General features: G+C 39.4%; 1 protein-coding gene across 1 annotated transcript; it reads right to left on the bottom strand.

Annotated features, from left to right (window-relative positions):
• Nucleotides 1-126: 126 nt before the first annotated feature.
• On the bottom strand, nucleotides 127-16,765 carry Ccnh (cyclin H). Its single transcript, XM_042691051.1, has 9 exons — nucleotides 16,555-16,765; nucleotides 14,299-14,421; nucleotides 12,119-12,192; nucleotides 10,889-11,099; nucleotides 8,805-8,968; nucleotides 7,206-7,276; nucleotides 3,318-3,429; nucleotides 979-1,039; nucleotides 127-331 (listed from the first exon to the last, which is right to left on the bottom strand). Exons 1-9 carry the CDS (start codon nucleotides 16,669-16,671, stop codon nucleotides 293-295), a joined length of 972 nt encoding a protein of 323 aa, XP_042546985.1. The 5' UTR covers nucleotides 16,672-16,765; the 3' UTR covers nucleotides 127-292.
• Nucleotides 16,766-18,611: the final 1,846 nt, after the last annotated feature.

The following is an 18,611-nucleotide window of genomic DNA, read 5'->3' as shown; positions in this document are numbered from 1 at the left end:
AATGTTTTCTAATAGGGAAAAAAAGTTTATTAGCCTGATGACTATCAAGTAACAGTTGTATTCTGCATTTCAGGAAAGACTAATTTGGAATTAGTTATGCTTGGACATAATTATCAAAACTAGATGTCATTTGGAAGGCATTTTATTTTACATAAAGGCACTATGAAAGGAAACACACTGAGTAACAAGTAGAAAAGCATAAATATTTGATATCTTCACACCAATAAAGTTCACTCCCAGATTTGCTTCCTACATCTGGTGATTAGTTTGCACTGACATCAACCTCAGATCATTAGAGAGAATCTACCAGATCGTCATCAGTCCATTCTTCCTAAGGAGGAAACATAAACATCATAAGGAGAAGCATAACTGTTGCCATATTATTGCCTTACCTCCCTTTAGGAAAATGGCATTGATAGCAGAAAAATAACCCCACAAAGTTTATTGTACTGGTCTTACTGCAATACTAGCATAGTCTTACCAACATGAATAATAAAGATTACAATTGTGACCTGCCTCTGGTTTATCTCTGACATGCCAGGTACAATTTAAAGGAAAGGGGCAATGGCTGAATAGCTGGGAGAACAGCAAAATTTAGCATGTATGTTGGATCCTGCTGCTTCTTATAAACATGAAGAAGTCTTCATCAAGTTACTAGTACAGTACTTTTATATACAGGGTAGGTGGAAGCAAAATTCCCTTATCAATGCATAATGTACACAACAATGAAGTATGTAAAAAATGAAGATTAAAAAAAACTTCATTTGGGTGTGGTGGTGCATGCCTGTATTTCCAGCATTCAAAAGACTGGGGTTAGCCTAGACTACACATACTGAAATCCTGTGTCAAAAGCCCAAGAAAATCCTAACAACTTTCCTCTCTTAACCTTGCCTAAAATACTTACATTTTAAAACAAAAAATTCTGTTATGTAAGAAAGTGCAATAGTGATTAAAAATTTACCATTGGAGTAAACATACCTCCTCCTGTTTGGATTTCTTTGATACATAACCATCTTCTTCATAGCCTTTCCTCTTCTTCCTATAATTTACGAAACTATCAATAAGCAATTTGGCATTAGAAATAGCAAAATACTATAAAATATGTAGGGATAAACTAGTAAACTATAAATAGATACATAACTACTGAAGAACAGTGCCTTTACATAAGTGAAAACATTTGAAGAATTATGGATATGAAAACAATGCTCTCCAAATCTAAGTTTAAATTCAGTGTAATACTAATTAGAATCCCAAGAGAATTTTTCTTGGAACCTGTTAAGTCTAATATAAACCTGAGGTTATATTTAAAAATTATGAAAAAATGATAGGAAGCCAATCACTGCTCATGACTAGACATCCCACTTTCGCATATTGTGGCTTCATTGTATAGTGGGTTTTAAAAAATATGTAAATAGTAATCCCCTACTTGTTGTGGGAGCTACATTCCAGATACACTGCAATAGGTGAAAATCCACGAAGTAGCAGTGAGCCACAATATAGTGACGGACAACAATAAACGCTGCTACATTGAAAATTTTCACTGTTGCAGGGGTCTCTGAAACATAACTTCCATGATAGGTGAGTGATCACTGTAATCCCAGCTTTCAGAATGCTGTAGGGGAATGAGTATGAATTTGATTTCAGTGCAATGCTAGTGATATACTAATGCAAAGAAACAGAGAAGGGCACCAGTGCCTTACAAGTGGTAACCCTATCTTTTTGGGAGGCTGGTAAGAGAATTACCATTCAAGGATAGCTTAGGCAGAAAAATTTGCAATGACCCTTTTCAACTGATAGCTTGATACATTTGTGTGTATCTGTGCAACTATGCGGAAGGCTCAGCCTGGGAGCATTACAGATATAAGCTAGTAAAAAAAGAAACACCCTGGGACACAGTCAGTGGAAAGATCTGGACAAGGCGGCTCTGATGAGAAGTCTAAACAGTTTGTAATCCAGGCACACAACAAAGTAGGATATATGATGAAAAGCAGCACAAAAATGCTGAAAGTGTGGCTCAGCAGTAGAACACCTATCTGGCAAGAATAAGGCCCTGAGTTCAAACGGTAGCAAATAAAAAGGCAAACTATAGATAGGCACAGTGACACATAATTGTAAGTTCAATGATCAAAAGAGGCTAAATCAGGAGATGCAAGTCCCTTTCTCAAAAAGAACCCATATGTAAACATAGTAATAATTATACACCAATAATCAAAATAGATATTCAAAATTATATATACATATGGATTTAATATATGTGCCAAGAGTATGTCAACTGAAGATGTGAAATTGAAAAGCAACTGGAAGAAAAAGTAGGAAAAAATATCCTGCCATTCACAAATAAATGATTTTAACAGCTCAAGAAATAATAAAATAAGCCAGACATCGGTGGCTCAAGCCTGTAAACCTACCTACTCAGGAGGCTGAGATCTGAGGATTGCAGTTCAAAGCCAGCCTAGGTAGGAAAGTCCCTGAGACTCTTATCTCCAGTTGACTTCCAGAAAACTGGAAGTATCACTGTGGCGCTCCCAATGGTAGAGTGCTAGCCCTGAGCAAAATAGCTTAAGGACAGTGACCAGGCCCTGAGTTCAAGCCCCCCAACCAACAACAACATCAAAAAGAGTAAAATAAATACTAAATGAAGTTAAGGCAAAAGTATAAAGCAAAAGAAAATTTACACATATAAAAATGTAGGCGAGTGTGGCGCCGGTGGCTCACGCATGTAATCTTAACTACTCAGGAGGCTGAGATCTGAGGACTACGGTTCAAAGCCAGCCAGAGCAGGAAAAGTTCGTAAGACTCTTATCTCCAATAAACCACTAGAAAACTGGAAGCGATGCTGTGGCTTAAGTGGTAGCGTGCTCCCCTTGAGCTGAAGAGCTGAGGTACAGCACTCAGGACAGAGTTCAAGACCCAGGACCAACAAAAACAAAGTAAAAAAAAATGTAGATGAGAAAAAATAGGACAGCAGGCACTGATGGCTCACACCTTTAACGCATTCAGGTGGTTGAGATCCAGGTCAAGGGTCAAGGTCAGCCTAGGCAGAAAAGTTTCCTAGATCCCATCTCAACAACGATAAGACAACTTGCAAACCTGAAAATTGAATAAACTAGTGACAGCAGGTATAAAACTGCAGGATGAAAACCAAAACTTCATTTTGTTTTTAATAAAATTTCTAAAAATTTAATTTTTAAAACCCTAATTTTTAAACTTTTGATGGTATGTCAGTTTTCACCAGAAGAATAAATTTTTACCAGGAAAACAGTTTACGAACTAGTTGACTGGGAGATGTAACTTCTGAAATGTTCACATCGACTTACGTAATTACATTAAGCCCAAGCTCAGAAGAATGACATCGTTCCAATTTCTGCTTCAGAACAGCAACTTCTTCAGATCTAGGTGGTTCATACTTTTTTACTAAATTTCTCATGTCTATGTAGAGGAAAAAACAGTTCTACCTTGAGTACCACAAGCCTTGTTTTTATATGAAGAGAGCCAAATTATTTCCCAACTCTTTATAGGAAACAGAAACACTAAAGATTATCTGTTCTTACCAACATTCTAAAATCCAAGAAGCACCATGCTTTTTAAAGTAATTATACATTGGTATATACATATAATCTGTATAGCTATATATCCTGTATCATGTACGCATGTATAAAGACATTCTATGTAGTCAGCATTTTTATTTGCAAATAATATCATGTTCACTTTTTGCTCAATTTTAAAACACCTTTTGCTTTTCAAAAATTCCCTGCATGATTTAGTAGACATTTTTTCTTACTGTCAACCATATTTGAAATATTCTATACTACAGATGGTGGGTCAAGAATACAGTTCTTGTTTACAAAAGTAACTATGTAATCCTCTGCCTCAACAAAATATATGTCCCATACAAAAATATTCTTTTACTAAGGTTAAAATAAACAACCTATTAGTAATGTAAAATTGTAGAACATCCTCCAGTTGATCTTGTTACTCAATGGTAACAAATCAAATATGTCAAGATTATAATGATGAGAGATCTTAGGAATTATTAGACAGGCATGTGCACAGTTTCAATGCTTAAAACTTTAAGTAAATACATTATCTTTAAGGATCTTTCTACCTACTAGATTCTATGATCTGAGTCGCAATTAGCTTTGAAAGTGAACCCTCTAGTGGTAAAAGTAAGTATCTACAGTTGTTTATTTATTTAGAAAACCAATATATGTGATTTTTTTTTTGTCTTTTAATTGAATTCATTTTAAAACTACCTTTAAATAGCTATACTACGAGGTTCCAATCCAACATAATGTATTTTTAATAAAATTTCTTTTTTGTTATTGTAAAGGTATTATACACAAAGGTTACAGTTACATAAGTAATGAGTACATTTCTTTTTGAGCAGTGACACTTTTTTCCCTCCTTTTCTCCCAGGTTTTTCCATCCCAACTCCTCTCCCTGAAAAAGTTCATTTTCAACAGAGTGACCTGTTAGTATCATTGCTGCATTTGTTTGCCCATTGATCTACCATTTCTGTGCTCTCCTTTACCCTCCCCCAAAACAGATAAACTTACATATAAAAGGTACAGAAATCAAAAACAACAAAAGAGGAAAACAACAAGAAGCAAAATAACATAGAATCATTTCTTGGAGTTCATTTCAATAACTATCATCATTATATGCCTATAGTTATTGAATCTTTGTGATCCTTTCCTAAGAATATACTCCTTTGGTCTTGTGTATCTAAAGTTCTGTATACTTTATCATGTCCCAATGTATCCCTATGACCCAGTAATTCCACTCCTGGACATTATCCCATTGACCACAAACAAAGCTAGCCAGCTACCAGCACAATCATTTTCACTGCAGCATTGTTTACCAGAGACAAGATATGGAATTAACACAGATGACCCTCAGCAGACCAATGAATCATGAAAATATGGTATATATACACAGTAAACTTCTACTCATCCATCAGAAAAAATGATATTGCACCATCTGGCAATGATATTGCCAGACCCAAAGAAACAGGTTGCATGGTTTCCCTCATTTGTTGTAACAAGAAAGTGCCTATAAATTTGTAAGTAAATCAACATTTATTTAAACATCAAATCCATCATTCTCAGAAAAGACTACTTCATGCAGAAAGAAAAACTAGAATGAAGAGTCAATGTAGTCAAGAATTTAATATACATCCTACAAAATTAAGTGAGGGAAGGGGTGAATTGGGAGGGAGGGTGAGAACATTGGGAGGAATAACATTGATCAACATGCACTGATTCATAAACTACTTTGTCAAACAGCAACTCCTTTGTAAAACTACTTAATTTAAAAAATAAAAAGTATGTGCCCCAAAGCATACTATCTCACAAGAAGATGTGAAATCTATCTTGTAGGTTTGTTAACTATTTAATTACAAGTTTAATTTAGAACATACAAAATGGAAGCAAAACTGACTTTGAAAGAGTAGTCAAAGCCCAGTGTGATCACTCAAAGTACCATGGTTGAAGCACATAGACAAAAAAGTTACTAAAACCCATTTTCAACTAACAGTTGTGGGGCAGTCATGCATCTACCATGCTAGCTATGTGAGATTAGGAGATTTGGGGTTCCAAGGTATCCAGCCAAAATGTTCTCAAGATACTGTCTCAATGGAAGAAGCAAGGTGTGGTGGCTCATGCCTGTAATCTCAGGTATGGTAAGAAGTATAAAACAGAATAATCATGGACCAGGCAACATGCTCAGGCAAAAAGTAAAACTATCTTAAAATAACCAGTGTAAGAAAGGGCTGGATGGGTGGCTCAGGGGTTGAGTATTTGAGTTCAAACTCTATTACTGCAAAGAAGAAAGAAAAAAAAAGAGGAGGAGGGAAAGAAGGAGGAAAGAAGGAAGGAAGGAAGGAAGGAAGGAAGGAAGGAAGGAAGGAAGGAAGGAAGGAAGGAAGGAAGGAAGGAAGGGAGGGAGGGAGGGAGGGAGGGAGAGAGGGAGAGAGGGAGGGAGGGAGTGAAAGAGGGGGAAGGGGACTAAATAGGAGCCCAGTAGGTATAACCATTCAGTGTTACATGGACAAAAATGAAGATGGTGAAATCAGACAATTAATTAAACAATCTATTCAGTCTTTAAGATAATCAAAATATAACTTGTCAGTTTTGGAACCCAGGAAGAAGAAATTCATTTTACTGGGCCAAATCAAGGTAGTGCGAGGGCTATATTTTTCTGAAGGAACGAGTGAAGAATGCACCCTTTACTCATTCCAATTCTGGTGGCCATCTGCATCCTTTGGCTTATGGCTACCATCACTCCAATTTATAGCCAGCACATTAACATCTTTCTCACTTGTCTAACACTACTTTTTCTGAATATATCAAGTTTCCTTCTACTTTTCTCAGACCCTGCGACTGTATTCATTTCTCATTTCAATAATCTAGGCTACCATCTTTTTTTTTTTTTTTATTGCAGGCTATCATCTTAAGACCCTTCTTTACTTGAAAAACCTGCTACTTCCTCTTTTTCTTTTTTGACATTTAAGGTTCCATTTTTTTGTCATTCTAGGTTCCAGAAATTAGGACATTACTCTTTTGCCGAACAACTTTTCAGTCTACTAATAAGGGCTATCCTGTGCACTGTAGGCTGTTTGTTTAGCAGCACTTTTTTTTAACTTGGGCATGCCTTATTGACCATGCTGAAATCATATACAACTTTTTTTTCTAAATGATGATAGGCATTGAATTCAGAGCTTGTACATGCCAGGCAAGTGTTTTAAGCCGAGCTATATTCCCCGGCCCCAATATGTTCAGCAGCATTGTACCTCAGCACACTAACCTGATGGTTTAAGCCACCATCATCATCCATGCTGTGACAGCCAAAAATCATTCCTGGTTGAGAAGCAACTAACAACAGTACCAGCAAGTGATGTGCATTAATCATTTAAGCTGATTTACTTAAAAAAATTATAAGTTCCAGACATAAATGTTCAATCAGTTCTGTAGATATATTTTAGTGATTATCACAAATGTGTGTACATTTTAAAAGAATTGTTTTGACCTACTATAACCTTTCTGAATCTTACCTTTGATCTGTTCTGTATCAGCGTATCTTCAATGCTTCCATAATACAGTAATTCAGTAAAAGTAAATTAAGGAAAAATCTGTTACCTCAAGCTACATACCTATTCAGAAAGCAGTTCTGTAAAGAGTATTTTACAACATTTTCTATTTACTTACTTTTCATTGTGTCAAGTAACTGTGACAAGCAAATTCTGTTTTCTCTCAGCATTAGGCTCTCTGATAAATAACTGGTTAAAGAAAGGAAAGCATCTTAGCATACAGACATCTCAGAGTACACTGAGAAAATGTGACATCATGAATTATTTACATCCATGTTCACTTGTAATTTGTTGGAGTGACTACCACTAAAACCAATAAGAATACCAACTATGCTTTATAAATTATATTTTATTTGTATCATATCTAAATTGTTTATATTTTTCCATGTGATATAAAACCCAGTTACCATTTTCTAAGAAGCATTGGTATGAAAATATAATTCCTATAATTGAAGTTTTAAATAACCAAATTTAATCACTATAGATTAAAACACTCATGAAACTTTGGGTTATCTAAATTGTGGGTAAAGGGGCTTTTTCTACTTTCAGAACAGAAGACCTCTATGTAAATTCCACACACACTTATAATTTACAAGACTAACTATCGTTTCTATCCAGGGCAGAGATTTAGATTTTGCTTGTTCTTATATTCATAAATGTAATGAACAGTGCATACACAGTACATGAACAGTGCATTACACGGAAAATGGAATATAAATCATCAGGGATTGAATGTATGCATTTACATAGCTGGTACGTTTTATCTGTAGAACAGAAATGTAACATAAATAAAATAAAATGTAAGTCTATAATCCATTATCTGAGATGAAGATGTGCTCTGAAATTTATAATTGCTTGTATTTTAGCAAACTAGCCTGGTATGTGGGATATATGAAATAGCCCACTGATGTCTGATGCAGCATCCTGTAATCAGACAGACTAATGTATGCCTATAAGGAAACATTAACACTTTTAACTTGGATAAAAATGAAATATCTCTTCCTATTTGCTACCATCTTACTAATTTGAAATAAAAATTTTAAGTAGGACATTATAAACATATAAAACAGGTTGTTTAGAAAGTATCTTTTTTCTTTACCTATTTTTAGGAATCAAGCATAGAAAAATTCCAAGGTTATAAAAAAATTATATATGGGCAGTAAAAATGTCTAACAAACCCACTGAGTAATGCAAATACGTGGATGTTACTATTATTTTACCTCCCCAATTAAATAATATTGCACACAGTGTTATTTAAATAACATTTAAAATGTGAATAATAGAAAGTAAGAACCAACTGAATTTAAATTATGTAAAGCTACAATAAAGCCTGTTTCTCAGTGTGCATTTTACATATTAACGATTATAGTCCAATTACAACTCATTTGGACATCCCTAAAGCATTAATTTTCCCGCAAATCTTTACTGAAATCCCTACTGTATAGCAAATGAATTACTGAGAATACAAAGCAGACATCTTCTATACGCATTTCTTTTCAATTCATAAACTTTCAGACTTTCTTCCTACTGACAGCTATGCCAGTCTTTCCAGAATACTTTCCACTTACACCATGTTTCACTTCTACTTTAGTCATAAATTTATTCTCTTCAACATGTTTGCTTAATTTTTAAAGATTTCCTTAGAAGATGATTTTATTTTCTTCTCTCATCAACTGTCCCAGCCATAATTTAACCAAGGTAAAATTCAAATTAATACCTTTCCATTGTAATTCCTGCTCTGGAGGCACTAGATAAAATGGCAGTCAGGGCTATTTGGGAAGGTGTATATAAAAGGTAAGCATCTGTCAATGCAATTCTGTTAAGAAAGTCATCAGCTGTTTTCCTCAAAATCTCTGGATTCTCCAACATGGGATAGCGAGTCTAGAAAGAAAATTTTCAAATATTAACCATTTTTGAGATTTTAATAATATTCTGTTAAAAAACAACTTCATTAACCAAAACACTTAATACAAAATGCTTTTGTAAAAGTAATTCCTTTCCTTTACCCCTAAAAGTATTCTTTCTGTAGAAAAATGTTTGGGATATACCATTAGAATGTACCAAAATCAGTACTTAAATTGTAAATGCAACATTCTGTCTTCTGTGATACTATCATTTAACTCAGTAGCTTTCAAACTTTTTGAACACAAACAGCCAAAATAATAAACATGCTTTGAGATAACATAGCTAAATTTCCAAGCATGATAATACCTGATATTCTTGGTTTATGTTAATCCCTGTCTTACTCATAGGAAATGACTTCAGGTAATCCAGGTGATTCAAATTGAAGGTCACATTCAGGAATCACAGCATCATCTTATTTTCATATGAAATTTGTTTTTAAGGTATAGTCTTGGATAGAACTGAATGGAAATGAGTCTTGGACCTATCAGAATTCCCAAAATACTTACAGAATTATTTTTTAGACTATGCCTAAGAAATACAGAAGACCTCACTTCTTGACAATTCCTCATATCCTTTAAGATGAATCCAAAATCTTAATTCTCAAGACCTGAAGCAGTAATTTTTATATGTGTTTGCCAATACTGGTGCTTGAACTCAGGGCCTTGTAGTCTCACTTGGCTTTTCCACTCAAGGCCAGTGCTCTACCACTTGAGTCACACTTCCATTTCCAGCTCTGTGTTGGTTAATTGGAGGTATGAGTCTTACTTCCTGTACTTTTCTACCCAGGCTGACTTCAAGATCTTCAGATGTCAGCCTCCTGTGCTGTTAGCATTATAGATTTGAGCCACCCAACAACTGCCATAAAACAGTAAGAATCTTGTCTGAAACAAATTATCCAGAATACAGTCACAAAAGGCAGGCCTTGTCATATGTTCAAATGTCTGACCTCTAAGGAAATTGGCCAAACTATCACTAATGTCCCTTTTACCAAGTATACTCACTAATCTTAGCTGTTCTCCTTCCTTGGATACCTTGGTCACAAATCTACTTGGTCACAAATCTACTTGCTCCCATTCACCACTATCTTCTAGCCCTTATTTATTACCTGAATTCCCTGCTCCAATCCACTGCCAACACATTTCTGCCGAAATTTCAACAGTATTTCAATCTATCCTACCTTTTCCTTGACAACTCTACTCAGATCTCTGGGTGCTGCCAGAGAAAATCATATACTTATATGTCAGATAATGTTATCATACATTTATGTTCATAGATTTAATAATGATTTTCCCACACACAAAAAAATTGTCCCACTTTTCAGCAACTATGGTAACAATATCTACCTGACTCAATGTCTTCCATAATTCTCAGAAACTGTCATTCTCAGAATATGATTTCTGCTCTTAACCAAGAGAAGAACTATTTCCTGTCACCACCAAATGCTTGGGTATAACAGTATCTTCATCCATACTTTTTTTTTTTTTTTCTGTTAAAAGAGCTATTATTGTCACTAAAGCTAATTCCCCATGCAAACCCCCTCTACTTTATTGCAAAAAGAAACATTTTTCATTCTCCCTTTAATCTTTCTCTTACCACTAACTCCCTAAATCAGCATTAAAATATGTATCAGTTTCTTTGGAAAAAAACAACACTCTCACTTTCTTCTATTTCCAGTCTTCGTTTTCTTATCCTATCCTTTTCCATATCAAAACAAAACCTAGTTTAATCCAAGTTATAAATACATATGTTTATGTGCCATCATGCTATTTCTATCAATAATGGCCTGCACATATGGTAATAGTTGCATAGTATAAAGTGGAGTTATAAATAATTCTTCAAAGAACAATTCTAAAAGAGTATAATAGTCAACAGCTCATTTCATACCAGTAAGTTTACCTTTATGTCAATGAGGAAGCCTTCAAAGGGTCTGTAAGGATTGTGGACAATAAGATGAAAATTAAGTTGCTGTATAAGGAGTAGTTCATATTCCAAAATCTGTTCCAGTGCCTTCTCTTGTCCCAAAGGACTTTCCCGCAGGTTTCCAACAAACTGAGGACTAGACACATTGAATTCATCTACTTTGCAAGCCAAAAATGCACAAGTAAGCCTAGAGGAAAAAAAAAATAAGGGAGTGTGGAGCGATATACATGTATTTTGATAAATATCTAAATGTTGCTGGAAGTACATTCTAAAATCATCACAAATGACTATGATAGACAGTGCAGGAAATTAAATAAAAAATAAAAATATCTGCAAACCTTTACCCACTAGCAGATACAAAACAAAATATAAAATTAATTTCAACCATCTAATATTATTATCACAGCATTCAACCACTAGACTCAAATGTCAATTTCATACAGTTAAATCTAAAGTCTGGAAAACTGAGGAATGAAAGATAGCTGGAAGAATTAAAAACAGAACAGTGCATATATATGTACCATAAACCAGGGAAGGAAGGATAAGGAGATATTGCAGAAGGCCATGGTGGAAATCTCTGAAGTTGTGTGAATAGAAATTTTGAATCTATGGACATATTTACAAAAGAGAGTTAGCCATGATATGAAGTTCAGAGAGAGAAATTAGTGAGAGAGACACAGTAGTCAGCTTTTGCAAGCTGAGGTAAGGCCTAGAGCCCGCATTTGATAGGAAAGGGAATTTAAAACAACAACAACAAAAAAGACAGAAACAATGTGATTGGCAGCAAGATCTCTGATAAACCATGATACTTACCAGAGGACAGACACAAAATAAAACTTTTGTTTTAGTGAAACCAATGTGAAGCTATAGAACATATAAATTTCATCCAAGGGAGAATATTACCACAAATAATTTTCAGTTTGAAGAACTGGAAGAATAAAGGAGTTACTACCAAAAGCAGTTTTATGGAAATAGCCAGGTTTGAGAAAAAGGTTTTGAATTTAGTCAAGCTGAAATTCAGATGTCATTAGTAATATTATAAAGCTAAGAGATAATCTTAACTTTACACAGGTAAACAGAATGTTTACCAGAATGTTTGCCTTTCGTTAGAAAACCAATCCACTTTTTCATGCACACATATCCCAGACAAATGCTAACAAAGATTTTCTTTAATGAATACAATAAACTAGACAAACTTATACTCACATTATTATCCGAGGGTGATATTCCATTACTGAGTTATTAAGATAAAATCTTTTGAAATACATACATGCTGTACCCTAAGGTTAAAACAAGACATATATAAAAATCTATTCAAGCAGATTACATGTCAAATTTAATGAAAAAGAATGTATATATGCTAAGGTTTCCTTGAGTAGTTATCTGTACAAATACCAACACTTGTTAATTTTCTTTTAATCAAATAAGCCATGATGAAGTACTGCAAAAACAACACAATAAAAAGACTCCTGTCTGTTCCAGGCCCACTGTAACTAATTCTTTCTGTGGTTATTGAATTTACAAACATGTGTTTGTTTATTTACAGTTACAAGTAACAAAAATGTTGAGAAACAAAAAACTCAGAAAAAATACAAATAGTCACAGATTACCACACCAATCTTGAAAAAACATTGATAGAAAAATGGTTGGGATACTATGCCTTCTCAATACACTCCAGATCAGTGTTAGAAAAAGGAACTTTGGAAGCAACACCTGTCATTTCCTAAATGCATCCATTAAGTAAAAACATCCCATTCTGCACCAAGTACAAAGCTATCATTATATTTTAATCCTTACAACAGCTCCGTAAAGTATCACTATTGCTATCTGTACTTTACAGTACAGGAAACTGAGTGTCAAGGAGGCTGACTTTATTCAAAATCAGATATCTAATAAAAGTCATAGCTGGAGTCAACTGGTACATGGCTGGATTTTGTTTGCTATTTCCTGACCTAGATATCTGCCTGTATTTTCAGATACTACATCATTTGGGTAGTATCAAAAAATATTATGACTTTGATGAAAATAATCATACTATATATTTCCTGACAGAAAAAATATACCTCTGCATGGAAATGTCACAATGAAGCTTCCACCACTCAGAGCTAATATGTTCTTATATTTTTTTAAAGGAGAGAACACTTCGTTTTATCTTAAATATCAAAAATTTGTTATTTTATGTAGAATAGCATTATTCCACCATATATACATTGTATAAAAGATCAATTCCACATAGTTCAATTGAAGATTGTTTCTTCATTAAAAGATCACATAAACCTATGACTGACTTCATTCTATATTTCATTTCACAAAGTACAAAAGCCAGATTTCAACATAAAAACTAATCAGGTATATCTAACATTTTTTGTCAATCTTTGCTATCTCAGATATAGGCTAGTAAATTGAAAGAAGAAAATCACCCAAAATACATTTAGACAATACTTTCAATGTACTTCAATTTTTTTCAAGTATAATTAAAAAGTTATTCTCCATTGGGCATAAATTATTCGCTCTTTTTAACTTTAAAACTTCAGACTTTTATATTTGCTCTCCACAATAAATCACTGTAGGATAATAGCAGGGTAAAGACATTCTATACTCTCCATCTCTGCTGTTCTCTTTATCTTTTAGTTGTTTTTTTGTTTTGTTTTGTTTTGAGTCAGTCATGGGACTTGAACTCTGGGCTTGAACTCTCAGCTCTTCAGCTCAAGGCTAGTGTTCTACCACTTGAGCCACAGCACCATTTTCAGTTTTCTGATGGTTAATTGGAGATAAGAGTCTCAAGGACTTTCCTGCCCCGGTTGGCTTCGAATTGCGATCCTCAGATCTCAGCCTCCTGAGTAACTAGGATAACAGGAATGAGCCACCAGTGCCAAGCTCATAAAACAATTTTTTAAACCATAATAAAATTATTCAGTGTTATAAAATTATATTATAAAATATAAAATATAAAAATTATATTCAGTGTTATATTATAAAAGTATTCAGCATCCACTACTCAAGGTTTAAAAAATAACAATCTCATGGCATCAGTTTCTGCCAGGGCATGAATCAATGCATCATTTCAAACAGTATGGAGTGTGCCAGAGTTGAAAAGCAGTAGTTTTACTGCTCACTAGTTGATAATATATATGGAGGGAAAAACTACTTTTCTTTTTCTGTATCATGATGCCACAACCTGAACAAGAGACCTCCATGCTTCTTTGACTATAAAATGAAGTACCTGAAGTACTCTGTCAGCTATCATAATTCATACTTTAAAAAAAATATGAATTAAACAAAGGTTTTTGAGTAAACTGGTTAGGAAATGTAATCAGAATTTTAGAAGAGATCCGATTTCACAAGCCAGATAATAGACTTTATACTTAATCACAATCATAACTTACCACAACAGACCGTGGCATTGCTGGCTTAAAAACTGAACAAAATTCCAATAACCTTTTTTCATAGTATTTGCAGAGTGTCATTTCTTCATGGGGCTCAAGAAACACCGGATCATTTGGAAGAACCTTTTGTGTGAAAATGTCAACATTAAATTCAATGAATTTATGGTAAAACTGTCCAGTTTAAATTTGGTTTATATCTGCAACAGAGAGAAATACACCACTCATCACTTTCTCTTTGGACATTACAGGCCAGAGGGCTCTTTCTAGGATGGACATCTAGTAAGGCTAACATCCTATTCTAACTCCTTCCAAAATTCCCTACGGATCAGTATAAATTTCAACCCCCTTCTGCTTACAAGATCCAGGGCTACTTTCTCCAACCACTGCTGCCTCAATACTGCTTGAGCCACAAATGACCAGGAGCGTCTACGCACCTGCTCCTAGCCACTCAGTTCTGGTCTTTCCCCTCATCTCTATCAGCTACGGTGTAAAACTTGCCCGACCCAACCTTGGCTTACAAAATCCAGAGCACCTGCCCTGACCTGCATATCCCTGGCCATTTTACAGAAACATTTCGTCGGTGTGCCATCCTACTCTGGGGATAGTGTTGTTCTCCTGAGTATCCATAGACAGAGGAGGAAGAGGAACAAGAGTAGGAGGAGAATTAGGGGGAATCAGGAGAAAGAGAAGAAGAAAAGGAGGGAGGAGGAGAGAGAGGGAAGTAGGAGGAGAGGCTGCGCTGGCAAGGGTGGCGGTGAGGATGAAGCTGAGGAGGCCATGGGAGGCCAAGGTGAGGTTGCGCTAGGGAGGCTGGAGGAGGAGGAAGGCGAGGCTAGGCTGGGAGGCCGGCGGAAGATGACCAGGCAGAGGAGGCGTGGCTGAGGCGAGGCTGCCCTGGGGAGGCCGAGTGTCCACGAACAGGCTCGGATTTGGGAGCCGGGCGGCGAGGGTGGTGGGGCCTCGGCAGTGGGGCCGGGGACAGTGGGGCCGGGGGCAGAGGGGCCGGGGACAGTGGGGCCGGGGCAGTGGGGCCGGGGGCAGAGGGGCCGGGGCAGAGGGGCCGGGGGCAGAGGGGCCGGGGGCAGTGAGGCCAGGGGCAGAGGGGCCGGGTGCAGTGGGGCATAGGGCAGAGGGGCCGGGGGCAGAGGGGCTGGGGGCAGTGGGGCCGGGGCAGAGGGGCCGGGGCAGTGGGGCCAGGGCAGAGGGGCCGAGGGCAGAGGGGCTGGGGGGCAGTGGGGCAGAGGGGCCGGGGGCAGAGGGGCCGGGGGCAGTGGGGCAGAGGGGCCGGGGGGCAGTGGGGCCGGGGGCAGTGGGGCCGGGGCAGAGGGGCCGGGGGCAGTGGGGCCGGGGGCAGAGGGGCCGGGGGCAGTGGGGCCGGGGCAGAGGGGCCGGGGGCAGTGGGGCCGGGGGCAGAGGGGCCGGGGGCAGTGGGGCCGGGGGCAGTGGGGCAGAGGGGCCGGGGGGCAGTGGGGCCGGGGGCAGTGGGGCCGGGGCAGAGGGGCCGGGGGCAGTGGGGCAGAGGGGCCGGGGGCAGAGGGGCCGGGGGGCAGAGGGGCCGGGGGCAGTGGGGCCGGGGGCAGAGGGGCCGGGGGCAGAGGGGCCGGGGGCAGAGGGGCCGGGGCAGTGGGGCCGGGGGCAGTGGGGCCGGGGCAGTGGGGCCGGGGCAGAGGGGCCGGGGGCAGTGGGGCCGGGGAGCAGAGGGGCCGGGGAGCAGAGGGGCCGGGGGGCAGTGGGGCCGGGGAGCAGAGGGGCCGGGGAGCAGAGGGGCCGGGGCAGAGGGGCCGGGGGGCAGAGGGGCCGGGGGGCAGAGGGGCCGGGGGGCAGAGGGGCCGGGGGGCAGAGGGGCCGGGGGCAGAGGGGCCGGGGGCAGAGGGGCCGGGGGCAGAGGGGCTGGGGGGCAGTGGGGCCGGGGGCAGAGGGGCCGGGGCAGAGGGGCCGGGGGTAGAGGGGCCGGGGGCAGAGGGGCCGGGGGCAGAGGGGCTGGGGGGCAGTGGGGCCGGGGGCAGAGGAGCCGGGGGCAGTGGGGCCGGGGCAGAGGGGCCGAGGGCAGAGGGGCTGGGGGGCAGTGGGGCCGGGGGCAGTGGGGCAGAGGGGCCGGGGGCAGTGGGGCTGGGGGCAGTGGGGCAGAGGGGCTGGGGGGCAGTGGGGCCGGGGCAGAGGGGCCGGGGCAGAGGGGCTGGGGGGCAGAGGGGCTGGGGGGCAGAGGGGCCGGGGCAGAGGGGCCGGGGGGCCGGGGCTGGCCACCGCGGACCTCACCTTCCCATTTGCCACCGCTTTGCATTTGAACTTGCGGTTGGCGTCCGCCCGCAGTCGTGCCAGCTGCTCCTCACTGGCGAAGGTCCAGTGCCGCTTCTGGCTGCTGTTGTGGTACATCGTGGACTACAAGGCCAGGCTCAGAAAGCACAGGCAAACATCAGTAGCACAGCACCAGGCTCAGAACCCCGCGAACGCCGCGGACCCCAGGACGGCGGGCGCAGGCGCACTGACGTCACGATCACGTGGAGCCCCGCAGAGGCATTTCCGGAGTCTACGCGGAGGGCGTTCCCTGGCTGGAGACGCATGGGCGGAGTCTGTGGCGAGTGGACGTGGTCTGGTGTGGGCGGAGCCTCGCGTGGGCGGGGTTTGCCGACCCGCAGTGACATACTATCTGGTTCCTCCCCTTCTTAGCAAGATTCTTTTCTAAAATTTGTATTTTATTGTAAAAATGCTGTACAGAGTGGTTATAGTGACATGAGGAAGGCAATGAGTACGTTTTCGATCAAGCATTGTTACCCCTTCCCTTCCAATTCTCCTACTATCCCTTCTCTCTCTCCCTTCCCCCCCCCCCACTTGCCTGGTGAGTATCCTTGTTGCAATGGGTCATCCTGTGTCCTTGTTTCAGCATTTTGTTATTTCCCTTCCCCTCCACAAATTAGATAAATGTATATACACGTATATACCAAAATCAAGTACAGTGACAACGGGATAGAGGGAGAGCGTACAAAGGAAACAAAAAAAATTCACATAGTTCATTACAAACAACAAAAAAAGACCTCTTGTGTCCATATCTAGTTCATTTCGCTTAGCATCATCTTATATGATCATATGTACATAGCTTTTGAGTTTTTCTGCTCATGTGATAAGATTATCCTAGACCTATACTAATGATTACAAATAAGGGAAACCATGGGACCTATGTTCCTTTGGGTCTGGCTTTGTTTTCTAAATGCCACTTTTCTTTTATATCTCTTTTCCTTTCTATTAGTCTGTTTTGGAGAAATAGATGTTTGATACAGATAATGCCTTGTTTATCAAGTTGCCCCTTCATGGCAAAATTGAAAGAGCAGGACCAAACAAACATGCACCAAAGGGACTAAGTGGAGGCTGTATAATGGGCCTGTAATCAGAACTGGAGAAAGAGCTTGGAAAAATCATCTGTGTTTAACAAGGAATGTTACTGAGAAGCTGATACTTGAAAAAACATTTGAAACACTTGAGAGTAGTGTGAGTTACTTAGTCTAAGGAGAAATATTGAGGCCAAGAAAACAAGATGCAGTTGGTATTCATTGGTCCTGATTGTTGTGCGACTAACCTGACTTGTTTGCCAGTCCTCTTTTCCTATGTCTATCTCTAAATCAAAAGTATACAGCAGTTTCCAGAGATTTTAAGAATATATTGAATAGGGAATTTAATCGGAAGTTTAGAAGAGGTCAGATTTCATAAGCCAGGTAATGGGCATTATGTTTAGTCGCGACCATAAAATGAGATCCCCATCTTAATGATTGCCTCCAGACAGTGTTTGGATGAACTATCATTAATGCCTAAGAGACTCACATTTTCTTTTTTTATAACTTGGATTTTCAGAATTGAAATTAAGATGCAAAAAGTATATTGGTTCTTCCAAGATAAGGGCTCAAATGTTTTCTTTTTCTTTCTTGCGATTGTTTCTAACATATTTATAAGATGATTTCTTTGTTGCTTTGTATGTCCCTCCTCCAAGGTATAACCACTGTTTTCACTGTATTTGATGTTGGTATAATTTGTGGAGGGGAAGGGAAAAAGAAAATTGTTTAAATAGGGATACAGGTGGACCCATTGCAACAATGAAATGTACAAGACCTAATGTCGAAAAAACGAACTTTACAATTTTGGCGCGGGTGGAGGGGGGTGGTGGGGGGAAGAGGGGGAAATGGGAAGTGATGGGAAGGGGAAACAAAGGAGGAGGCAACTATAAGAAATTTACCCATTACCTTGCTCATGTAATTGTAACCCCTCTGTACAGTATTTTCACAATAAATTTTTTTAAAGTATATTGGTTCCAAAAGCCTTTACTG

This window comes from Dipodomys spectabilis, unplaced genomic scaffold (genome assembly GCF_019054845.1).
Source record: "Dipodomys spectabilis isolate Male_0828 unplaced genomic scaffold, ASM1905484v1 ptg000140l, whole genome shotgun sequence".
In the NCBI taxonomy this organism is placed as follows: domain Eukaryota; kingdom Metazoa; phylum Chordata; class Mammalia; order Rodentia; family Heteromyidae; genus Dipodomys; species Dipodomys spectabilis.
Note: the sequence above shows the minus strand (reverse complement) of the source record. Positions and strands in the feature narration are given on the sequence as shown.